This window comes from Doryrhamphus excisus, linkage group LG3 (genome assembly GCF_037039965.1).
Source record: "Doryrhamphus excisus strain RoL-2023G ecotype Guam linkage group LG3, RoL_Dexc_Guam_v1.1, whole genome shotgun sequence".
Classification (NCBI taxonomy): Eukaryota; Metazoa; Chordata; class Actinopteri; order Syngnathiformes; family Syngnathidae; genus Doryrhamphus; species Doryrhamphus excisus.
Window position 1 is genome coordinate 19,437,218 of NC_136359.1, and position 13,050 is coordinate 19,450,267.

Here is a 13,050-nt window from a genome sequence, read left to right on the forward strand (position 1 = left end):
TTGTGCCAAGGTAAAATTTTACCTTGGCTGTGATTGTGACATTTGTCAGTAGTGGGTTGTCACCAAGGGACAAGACAGAGCAGCAAAACTTACGACAAACTGACACATCTCTCTGATCTGTTCCAGTACAAATATCTTTCCATCACAAAGTTCATCAGGCGGTGTACAGAAAGAGCGAGCAGAGCTCTGAAGCGCTGAGCCTTTACCCCAGACACCGGTCCATCACTGCTGTGACACCTCAACTGAGTCAGCGAATAGAGAAAATAATTTCAATATCATTACATTTCTGCTCTGATGCACATGATTATTTCGAGTGAGTGTGACTTTGACTGCTTTTTCTATCTCATTTTTTGTATGTTTTCTCATCTCCACTGGCAACATACATACATGAGCACAAGTTTGATTTATGTTTTAAATGGCCTATTTTTTGTCATTGTATCGACTATATTGAGTAATGCCAATACAAAGGTGCCTATAGGAGTGTTATTTTGCATGTATACGGCTCTACTAATGTTAAAAACCCATATTTAGAAGGTTGTACACAGGTTTTCTATCCCCTAGCTACTAAAAAATAATCAATTTATGAATAACAAATGCAAAAAATAGATTTATCATGGTCTGAAACCAGTCATCATGATAAGTGAGGGATTGCTGTTTTCATTTTGTTTTGAATGAAACATACAAAAAAGACACATTATATATATATAATAGTATATAATCATACTATAATAGAATAAAGATAATACAACAAAATGCATAATCGTACATTGACTCATAGGAAGAGTGATTTGTAAATCAAATTGACAAAATATTTACATTTTATATTAGACATCTATATTCCTCAGATTCATTTAAAAGTCATACTGTAGTATATAGAGACTTCCATAGTTTATATGTGTAAAACAAGTCCAAAATCTATTGAAAGCATAGTGAAAGTGCTACGCACTTATAGATTATTGCAGATTATTCATTCATTCATTCATTCATTTTCTACCGCTTCAACTGCACCCGGTGACACTTTGCCTCTCAGTATACAGCACATCAATAACTGCTCGCGCCTATTCATAAAGCAAAGTTAGTTGTCGTTGCTAACAATGCAAGTATCTGTCTTTCCAAAATCCCCAATGACTCTTGGAGTTTGCCATTGTTAAATGAAGCGAACATCAGATGACATCCCTCGACGAGGTTTTATGTTACTCTTCTGTTCTGCTGCTGGAGTCGAAGCGACAGGCTGAGGAATGTTCTTCTGCAGAGGGAACACTTTTTTTCACGCTGCTGCATAGAGGTGACGTTCATGTCAGTGATGCCCTAGAGCACACTGACAGTTTCCCAAAGCCCTCCTCCCTTATGCGCATACAGTACAATGCATATACTGCAGGCATATGTGACCACATTCACTTGCAACCACCACATCCTCCAACCACACCTAGATTTATTCTATTCTATTTATGCACCCCAAAAATGTTGATTGTGGTATAGATTATAATAATGCATTGATATTATCTTTGCTTAACCTCTTCAGACCCTGCGAAGAAGACAAACAATGGTGAGCTTTTATTTCTTTAATGATACTGCAAGACCCAGAATGCACTGCAGTTATAGTGTGTTGTCATATAGCTGTGCCCCGCCCCTCCATTGCCTTAGTCCCAATTGAGTGCACCTGTAACTCCCGAATAAAGTTTAAGGTAGTTTTATGATGCAAATCACACTTTATCGTGTTTATTTGATCTCTGAATTGTGTTGATAGTTACGGTTTTCTTTAAGGACAGTACTTGAGATTCATATGCGCCTGATTACAGCAGCCTTTGTGGGACAAAAAGTGTTTGGCAAAGCACTCATTAGAAAAGTTGAGTCTGTATTGAGTTGGTGAGCTATCAGTAATCGTATTATTATAGTAATCGCTTATTATTATTACTATTATGCATGCAACGATGCTGAAATACTGTAACAGTGTAAACTTTACTTCAATGACAGGGTCCTGAAAGGTAGGATCATTCAGGTTGCAAATTTTGGGAAGGTTTTCAATGTAATTTCTTAACAATACTTACCATAACAGACAGAAACAAACCAAAGTGCCTAGTGGAAAACAAGGCTTGAGAGTCTCCAGATGGGCATAGGGCAACATTTCTCTCTGAACATACCCGGAATCACCCCTTTGAAAAGCTTCCACACATGGCTTTCATTTTCCTTTTACGCCCTTTATGATAAGGTAAATAATGATGATTTTATGACCGCACTTTCAAATTAAAATGGATTTCTGCATGTGTGTGTATTCTGGGGAGAAATTGAAAGGCTAAAGAAGTAATTTCAGGCTGTTGTGCGTTTCACATCTGGCAGATCTGTTTCGAGGCATCCTTTAAAGGCCCTCACTATCTCCAGCCTACAAGGCCTACTTTGGGCTCAGTGGCTGAAACTGTTTTGGAGAGTTTCAGTGAAGCTGAGCTCAACCGGCGAATAACACATCAAAACTCCACCCTCTTTAAGTCCGCCAGATGTCCCGTGGTCATTTTTACGCTCACACCCCAGTGCATGACACGGAGCGGTGTGTAAGCATGTAGACAGGGGTGGATGGGCTGCTTGGAAATTGGAAAAGGAAGCCAGTATTTATGAGGTGGTTTGAGGTGCTGTGTTCAGACGGGCTTGGCCAGCCACTCTCCCTCTGACAAGCCTGCTTCCCCCTGAGCTTGGGTGACCAGAGACACATAGAGGTGAAGGAGTAAAGGCGCAGAGCGCTTGTCAAAGCAGGTCCTGATCAGACACGGACACACAGCTAACAAACTCACACACAGGTGATGTTGCAAATCAAGAGGATGCAACGGAAAATAATGTGCATGTGCTCTGCAGTTTGTCATCAAGCATGAAAAACAGAATCCAAGCTCAGTGCATGCTACGGCATGCCTATCTTATAGAGGAAGACATTATTATAACTAAAAAGTGCAGTTACCGTACAAATTGTGGGTAAATGCTGAGAGAAGCTATAGCCAATTAAATGAAGAATAATTATAATGCAGACCCAATTAAGGGGCTGCATTATAATTCACATTATATATAAATCACATTTTTTCCGATATATTTTAAAGTTTGAGTTCCCACACATTTTGCTGTCTTCTATTCAACCAAGTAAAGCACAATACCATGGAAAATCAGTTTTCATCAAAAATGTGTTACACAATTTCCAACAAAAAACACAATTAATTTTTCCTAGATTTTTCCTAGATTTTTTCGGACTTTATTGTGAACTTCAGCAGCAGGTGCAATCATCATTACAAGGACATGCGCACCTCCCTTTCTGTACACCATTCCCCCTGCAACCCATGTTAACTAGGAACTAGGGTTGGCCCATATGGACCTTAGCATATATCACAATATTTTGGGGATGTACCACGATAGAACATTATAAAACAATAATAAATTCGTCCAAGTCTTATATAAAAAGCTACAAACCTTCAGCCATATAATTAAACTGTCTCAAATTGTTAAGCACATTAATGATTGGTAAGAAAGATGTAGTCACCCATGCAATTCCAACTGCATATGGAAAATGTTTTTTATGAGCAACTTGTTTTGTTTACGACATGGGAAAAACTGTGCTCTTATTTGGACGATCACAGAAGTATGTTGGGTGGAGTATGTGTATTTATGGCTAAGACAAACAAAGTTAAAAAATAAACATACTTTTTGTATTTTGACTTAGAAACAGCACTTTATATGTATGAATTGGAAAAATGATAGACGGTCAAACAGACGCTTTTGTTAGCTGAACTGTGTTTAAATTTTGAAATGTACAGGTAAGTGTTGTTCTCTCCAGTTCGTGCCACTACACCGAATCCTTGTTCAGGACTAGCAGTGGTTGTGGTACGGTATCGTGACTCCGTGTCCTCAGAAAACATGGAAAGTAAGTAGCATCTGTAGGCTGCACTAAAGGAGAAAACCTTCACACAAGCCCATGACCTAATCAGACGCCAAGGCACAAGCAGCCCCTTAGTCTGTTATGTTGTGCCCTGAATGCAGCACAACATAACTGCCCCATTGTGGTTGTGAGAACTGCATGGATGATGATGGAGAACTTTAATTGGATATTTCAGTTTTGTTCACACCAAATTTGTTAAAAAGAAGAAAACATTATGTATTCATGTATATTTTTACTTTATAATACAGTACCAAAGTCACAACTTTATTGGAGCCTTACCCACCCACAACAGTGTGTAATTCAGTGAAACATTCAGTATGTCACTGAGTTCTTTCTTGCTCTCTTTTTGCATGCTGACATCATCAAGCATCAGAGTGTCCCACAGAGACTTAAAGTGAGAGGTTAGCCGTGTGGTCTTCGCCGCACCACCATCTCAACGAGGCCCTGGCTGTGCTCCATGGAGACATCAAATGTGAGGTAACATGAGTGATTGCTCAGTACAGGGATCCCCTTGCCTCCCCACACAGCCTCCACACTCTCCCTACCATGCGGCAACCAGCCCATGTGAGTCAAATTATTATAATTGAGCAGGGATGTAGTCGGGTGTGAGGTGATCTCTCTCTTCATCCCCTCCCTCCATGCAGATATTTGTCAAATGACCAGCAAGCATCTTCCCCCCTCCTACCCTCTGTCGCCTGTAACACAGAAATCAATTAACTCCTTTCAAGTCTGATCAAAGCGCCTGATCGCCATGCAGGTCTTTCCACAACCTGCAGGACAATTAGCTCCAGTCTGGATCAGCCACTGTGCACATACAGTAGGACTGGCGTGGGCAGAAACAAACAGGAAGTACCCTAATAGGGGACGGCTCCAACTTGCATGCCTCTGACGACAGTGAGCTAGCTGGCAGAAATAAAACAAAAGATGCAAAAGTGGAAGTGTTGTGACAAAGCACAGCAAGATTGTGACATCAAACTGTTTGGACATGAGGGGGGGTGCAAGTGTACTTTTCGTCCATAGTCAGGTGCATTGACCCTGTCCACCCCCTAAAGGTGCCACTTGCATTTTATTTGACATTAATGGCAGGCCAGCAGTTTCTAACAGCCACCTGGATGCAATAAAGGGCCAGCTCCTGAGCTCTGGCTGCCTAGAGGATTTCCCAGCAGCTCCCGCGGGACCTCTGGCTAGTTAAGATGTTTATTAAGCTGAAAGTGGTCCGGTGGGAAAACACAGCACTTCTGAGAGATTCGGGCCAGCAGTTTTCTTGTTAGTCGGAGCGCTCCCCTGAGAGTTGGGTTTCTTTTCCTTTCAAACCTCGGAGGGAGGACAGGGTCAGTTCACGGGGCCACGAGGTTGACCGACTGGTAACTAGGCGCATGAACCCAGGAAGGGAAAAATCCAGAGACATTCCAAAACTTAGTATGTTAGCTAAACACATCTCTGAGGTGCAGTCGTGTCACTGCTGTGTCAACTGAAATTTGGCAGCAGCCGCGGCAAGATAGGAATTTGAGATTTGCTTCTTCCTGTATGGTGGTTTGTTCTCATCAGAGTCTGTCGATCTCTGTTTATGATAATAATTCCAATTCAATTTTATAGGATTGGTCTTAAAAAGTTGAAATACTTGATATTAAAGATCGTGGTACAACCTCATCAGAACTTTTCCAGGAGAAGAAGGGTGCATGTAGGCCTACTTCATATAAAGATAAAACTCATAAACACAAATGTTTTTCACTTAATTAAAAAAAGGGTGACTAATGCACAATAATAACAACAAAATAATAATCACAATCACAACAATAACACAGACACAACAGTATATGTCTTAAATGGTTTATTTTGTCAACTATATTATGTATACATACTATGTGAGTTATCTCATGTCTAAAGGGCCCTAATCATGTTAATAACAGTATTTAGATTGTAAACAGATTTTCTATTCTGTAACTATTTCATTTATAAATAAGGAATCCTACTTTGCGGAAATTCACATAGTACAGTTGAGTCTGGGAACGATTCACCACGATAAACGAGAAATTACTGTGTTGATTAACTTTTGTACAGCTTTGTACTACTTTGTCATAAGACCACATTTAATTATAGATACAGCAGCTATATATGTACCAAATGGAGTTACTCACAGTATTTTTTTTCAAAGCCCGTCAATCCAAATGTTGCCTGTCCATGATTATAGTGATGTTAAGTTTATACTTGGTGTTTGCCAGATCTTGACCTCAATAAGCTCTGCTGGACTTCTAGTTCAAAGCTCCAGTGTCTACCCTGAGGCACTCTGCCCTCATAACTCCAGTTTGCCTTTGTGTGTGTGTGTGTGTGTGTGTGTTGTTTTTTTTTTAAGTCATCACCTTCACTCTGCTTGTAGGACTTTAGAAGAGGAATGGTGTGCCTAAAATAGTCCTACCTTGGCCCAACTTGATACATCTCTCCTCTTGCTCTCCTTTCATTTTGAACTTGAGGCCAGACTGGCAAGCACATTGAGCGGCACTCTCGGCCTGTGATGGGTTTTTTTAAGGGCTCTCTGCCTAATGTTCAGGACAGATTAGAAATGGACTGTGCCTGTGACAGATGCTGTCTAGATCTTCACCATCAGATCCAAGCAGCTGCGAAACATCTGGCGATTTCTACCTTTTTCTCTGAAGTGCAAGCTTATTAACGACACATTTGCATTTGGATGTTCATGTGTACGTTTAAGGAGGAAACGCATGCAACGGTTATTGTAAAATGTCACAGTTTTTGTTGCAAAACAAGCTGAGGCTTCTTGTTCTTGTTTTTGTTTTTCCAAGTCGTACATATAAAGGCTAAGCTGACGTGTCATATATTAAACGATTAAATGATGTACTGTCAAAAAGGTTTTAAGGTATTAGACTAGACTTTTTCATGTGTAACAGTTACTGATGAGCATCTGTAATATTTTGGCTACCTCATGTAAAATATGTATCACACCACTCAGTGTGCTTATACTGTATATATATAGTACAAAATGCCACAATGTTAACGTAATATCCTTTTGAGAACAAAACTGAGCACTGGCAGAATTGGGGATGGAATTTTTGCATCCATTCTCATAAGACGGATGATGTACCCACTAAAATAACCAGTGCGTACACAATATATGCACTGATTCATTTTATGTATTCCAAACATCTATGCTTGCTGTGGCACACACCCTAAAATCCACCTTTACTTTTTCCTCACCTTTGTTGGAAGTAATGTTATTTTTGTGCAAATAAATTTGATCATGCGCTGAAAGAAGCTGCAAATGCTATGTTGATGATAGCAACAGTCAAGCAGTCATCGACAACATTTCCCAGTAGCTTCTGCACTCGAGATCCAATGTTTTTCATAGTTTTTCTCCAAGTTCTCAATGAGTGCTATATAGCTTTGTTTCAGTGCAGCCCTCCTCCCCATACCACCAACTTAACACCTCTGTGCTGGATATTGAAAAGTCCTTGATGGAGAAAGATTTAAGATTCTTAAGGCGCTCATCAACACTCACACAAAGTCAAATTGCATGTGGGTGTGTGTCTCGTGGAGACGTTTAAAGCCCATGGGCCCTTTTGGTCTGGAATTATCCAACAGTAAGTCTTTCCTCACATGTTCTAATAGAGGCTTGTTTGATTATTTGGCCAGATCATCATAAATTAAAGGCTTTTATTATTGCAGCCTTGAATTCATTTTTTTCAAATTTGTATTAAACTGATCCAAATTTTAGCAACTTTTTGAAATATAATATAAGTATAATATATAATATTCTGAAAAGTTCAAGTATTTATTTGGGGTTACAATACAATTTGTATTATCCTATTAATATTTTCATTATCATTTTAGCCATTATTTGGTGTGACCCATATGTTTTTGTTGCAATTTCTTAGACTTTATTGCTATTCATTGATATGTTCTACTATATCACCATAAGATAGTGAATATAATTTGTGATTGAATTTGCAAATGTGCACATTAGATTTATTTAAAACATCAGTTATTTTCAGTGTATTTTAATAGTAATAATCAGAAAACACATATACAATATATATTTAACTCATTGGGAAAAAACCTCATAATTTAACAATGATCACGTTTAAAAAAATCACGTTTAACATACCTGTAGCGTGAAAGAGATTATTAATAAAGCTAATAAATACTGCTTAACATTATTATGAAACGTATTAATTTCCCACTCGATCTTTACAAACTACCACTTTAGGGTTTATAATAACTTAGCCAGACATTGGTTTTCAATGCTGATACTAATTTGCATGAATACATGAGGATGAAGTAGATGACAAAATTACGGTGAACGTGTAAGCTTGAGTTTTATTTGTTTCATAAGATATGTAATATATTAATTAAATGTCTTTATATTTTTATAAGATATTTATACTATAGTTTTGAGATAGTTAATATCCTAAAGGCAAGAGATGAATCCCCGAGGTTCAGTATACACTAAAATACGCATTGGCATGTTTTAACCACCAGAGGGCAATGTGGTAATTTGGACATCAGGTTTTTGGCCTCAACCAATGTGGACCATGAAATGAATTAAGATGGAACCACTTCCAAATGTGACTTCAGATCGTTTCAACACACTCAGCCTGATATTTACACTTTTATACTTCTTATTTTTTAAATAGACATACTTATAGAATTTAATTTGATTGCATGATAATTAAAATTTATTATATACTGTATGTAGTTGTTTTCTGTTTTCCACACTTGCAATGCAAAATAGAGTCTAGCGTCCGTCCATGCCATAATGCAGTCCTACCCTTTATCTCACCCAAAAATATCATTGATTATTTTAAACTCACAAGAACTATTTTTAATGATCATAACTCATGATATTTCAAATTAAATGCTAATTTATATCGTGCATGGGCTAAATCATGTCAGCGTTTGCCAATGAAAATAGAGATTATGTTTTATGTATGCATACATTATGTGAGATATTGGTAAATCAACTGTGTTAGACGCCTGCGTGTTGGTCCACCTGTCAGGAACTTGAAAAAAATGTTTTGATGTTTTTCATTTTGTAAAAAGTGCTTATATATGTTTTAAAATTACAAATTTGGGGGTATAGGTGCCAAGGTGTGTTTTTGTTCATTATTAGTATCAAAATGTCAGCTTTTTTCGTTATATTGTACACTGTTTTGCTCTTTTCTTACATGTGTGGGGCTGAAAAAAACAGATTTCTACAATGTGCTGCGGGTCAATAAAAGTCGCTTTTGTGTTATTTTTTTTGGGAGTGAGAGAGGGATTTGCAGGGATTCGGATTATCCTGTGGTGTCCTTTTTATTTTGATATTGATGTCGGTAGTAAGATAAGAACTGGTATGCTTTATGTTGCTTTCCAACGTATGAAATTTGATGAACTGCAATGAATCACCTTCGTGAAATCAAACCGCCGCAAGGTTGTTTTACGTGTGTGTGTGTGTGTGTGTGTGTGTGTGTGTGTGTGTGTGTGTGTGTGGCCTGCAGGGCCCTGTCCCACAGCATGGTTCACTTCTGTGCAAAGTCTATACAAGCAGCGAAAAGTGCACGTTGCATATGAATCTATCTTAAATCTACATTAATCTAAATGGCGCATCTGCGCAGAAACTGATCCACTTCCAGTTGACTCATCACAAACATCCAGTAAGCCTCGGTGCTGATCCTCGCCGAGATAAGAGCCGTGGAAGCCCCCACAATACCTTCAGGTTGTTTAAAATAAAAATAAATACAAGCTTCACAGCCGGGAAGAGAAATTATTTTAGATTTTTAAGTGCAATCTAGTGTCATATTTTGTTCCAAAACCTAATAGTTGCATTGTAGCCCTTTTTGGGGTCGCTGTTGTGCTCCTTGATTTGAAGGTAACTAAATATTTTCATTTCATTATCAGGCATTGCATAATTATTTGGATTTGAACATGACATAGTCGTTTGGATTTGGCTTTACATGAATTATATATATATATATATATATATATATATACTTGCATCATATGCAGTGGTTGCATGCAATCAAGTAGAATAATTGTGAATTCATTTGCTGCTTTTAAACGTGACATAAACGTCAAAACAAAATATTAAAGCAAACCATGCATGTCTTGGCTCCAACATTTCTTAAATCATTTTCTCTGCCTTCTTAAGTCTAACTCCCTTTGGTGTTTACACTTCTTGTGCAAACAGATGGACATATTCTCTTACCTCCGAGCTGGATGCAACACCATCATGGCTACTTGCAGGACGTATATGGCTCAATTTTAGCAACCTTTGTGTTCCCCACACCTGCTGGTTTGTGTGTGTGTGTGTATTCTACCTTGTAGAAAGTCAGCCCGGGTTTGTCACGCAGGGGGTCATTAAAACACCTCCGGCTAAAGTTGCTGGATTGATTTATTGAATGAATGCTTGATGATCTCATCCACATTAAGTGACCCGTATATATGTGAATCCGTGCGTGTGTGTGGTGTCACGACATCGTGTTTTATTTTTTATTAAAATACATTGATAATTCTAAGTTCATAATGCTACTCACAATGACACCATAATCTAATATACATCGTAGAATCGACTCCTTACTGCAGTGCTCAAATGCGTCCTGCTATGTTTAAAGTGACCAGCAGAGGGCGCTAACAGCAGTTGGTCCAAATGGGATGGAGGTCACCATCTGGATGCTCCGCAAAGGCCCAGAGAAACACAAACAAGCCTTCAGACTCCATGTACACCCCCTTAAAAGACTCTACAAGCATATAATTTCTCATTTCTTAACATTTCATTTCTATTTTTAGTGTTTTAGATTTTTAGTATTATCTAGGCAATTTATAGTAATTTTTCTTCATGTATTATTATCTTTCATTTTGGTATTTTTATTTTTCATTATTGTTATTAGTAGTATTATTTTTCTAATACAATATCCTGTATTAGTATTAGTAGTTTTTCCCCCCATACTAGGTCTAATTGTTGCCTTGATATATATTGATTTTGTTAACCAAATAGCAGATAAATGACGCAATAAATAGTATATGCAACAGTGCTTCTATATACTACACTGGTTTATTATCGGATGTTTTCCCTTTTCTCTGTGCAGCTTTTAGTTCTATTTATGTAATACATAAATAGAATCATAAAATCAGTATAATACAGTAAGGTATTCGCAATCATCTCTTTAATTTTCATAATCGAGTTCCGTGCGGTTTACAATTACATCTTTGCATATGTGATTTTATTTTATTTCGAGTCCCCTAGTAGACTGTTATAAACGGCGATTGAAGTATATATTTTTTAAATCATTGCTAATATTATCATCAGTGTTTTGACATTATATGTTTTATAAATACATGATTGTTTATAGACTTTATTCGCTGCATGAATTAACATTTTTCCAGCTATGTATATTGAACGAAAGGTGTCATAGGCTATACCTAAAAGCTTATTATATTTTTATCATCAAATGTGTTCATTATTATTATTATTATTATTATTATTATTATTATTATTATTATTATTATTATTATTATTATTATTATTATTATTGCTGTATTGTTTTTTTTCTTGTTCAAGCTGTTATCACCTCTGATCACCAGGTGCATCAGCTGAAAGGCGACATCAGCATCACACAAAGAGCCAAAAAAGCATGTGATGCTCTCTCGCACATCCTATCCGTGCCCCCTCCCATGTATTTTTCACAATGAGTTTGATATTTAACTTGTCATTTTTTTCCTCATTATTTTCAGCAATATTATTATTTGTGTGCGTTACAAGCGGGTATCAGTGTAGTGGTTCTCCAATAGCATCCCGATGCAGTGAGTTGGGAGTGAAAAAAGTGCAGCCATGCATGCAGGAGTGGGAGGTTCCACTCGCCTCAATCACGATGTGAGACTTGAGCAGAGACACGAGCACAAGCAAGCAAGCAAGTAGCCTCCCTGCATATGAGTTGGTGCCGGGACATCTCCACTCTCATCACTTTGGACATCCTTGTCTCTTGTCTCTTCTTTGGTCCACCTTTGATCACATCAACAAATCAGCTCTGACCCGCCGAACTCCACAAGAGGAAGAAGACGAAGTAGTAAAACGCTTCCTCGGTTCGGATTCTAACAGGTGACAGAACTCATTCTTTCACTTCACTCACTGTTTAGACGTTATTTCTTTCTTTTTTGCCATGTATCCGCGCTGACTATGTGTATATGTGTGTTTGTCCATGGATATTGCAACAGGTCCGGTGTCACTTCAGCGACTCTCCGTGGGAAGAACAATCCGAAACGTGCATCATGTTGGACGGCATAAAAATGGAAGATCATCCGCTGCGATCGGGACAAGCCACACTGGGTGTCATGCTCGGTGAGTTGGTTGAAAATAAAATATAAATGATCATGGACTATTCATTATTTTTAATGAAGTTAAATGTATTTTTAGACGATGATTCTACAGGCCTATATTTTTTTCTGAAAAGATGTGAATTGTAATTTGCAGGGACAGAATGCCACCACCAGGCCGTGTGTGAAGGCTGCCACCGTCCCATCTCTGACCGCTTTCTGATGAGAGTCAACGAGTCGTCGTGGCATGAGGAGTGTTTGCAGTGCACAGTGTGTCAACAGCCTCTCATCACCAGCTGCTACTTCAGGGAAAGGAAACTTTACTGCAAGCATGACTACCAACAGTAAGAAGTGACTTTCTGTCTCTCTTTTTTTTAATTTATTTGTCATGCTTGGCGGCGTTTTGGCCTGCTCGTTTGTTGACGACACATTCAGGGTACTGTTGTTTAATACACGCCATTGAAATTATATTAGAAATCAAATAAAACACAAAATAAGTCTACTGGTACTGCAGGAAAATATACTTTCTCTGGAAATGTACAAAACAAATGAACAATTTAATTAAATTCACAATGTTTATTTGATACGCTCTCATGCGCATTTATATAACATATTCATCATTATTATTATGATTGTTGTAAATGGGCCTTTTCTCCTCAGTATTTTTCCCATTAAAAAGTGCGATCCACGCACATACCTATAAAAAAAATTAGTCATATTTTTAAAATGATCTCGACATAATGTAGGACGCCCCAATCTAAAACTATATCTATATATATGTTCGCACTCAGAACTATTTATATTTTAATGTTTAAAATCGGAAAATTCTATTTTCTTTT

The 13,050-nt window shown here is 37.8% G+C and overlaps 1 protein-coding gene across 1 annotated transcript in view; it reads left to right on the top strand.

The window, feature by feature from the left end:
- The first annotated feature begins 12,096 nt into the window (after positions 1-12,096).
- The window catches only part of lmx1bb (LIM homeobox transcription factor 1, beta b), a 47,978-nt gene continuing 47,024 nt past the window's right edge, over positions 12,097-13,050 (top strand). Inside the window, 3 exon segments of the mRNA XM_058071459.2 lie at positions 12,097-12,141; positions 12,143-12,236; positions 12,369-12,555. Coding sequence (XP_057927442.2) covers positions 12,097-12,141; positions 12,143-12,236; positions 12,369-12,555 — 326 coding nt within the window.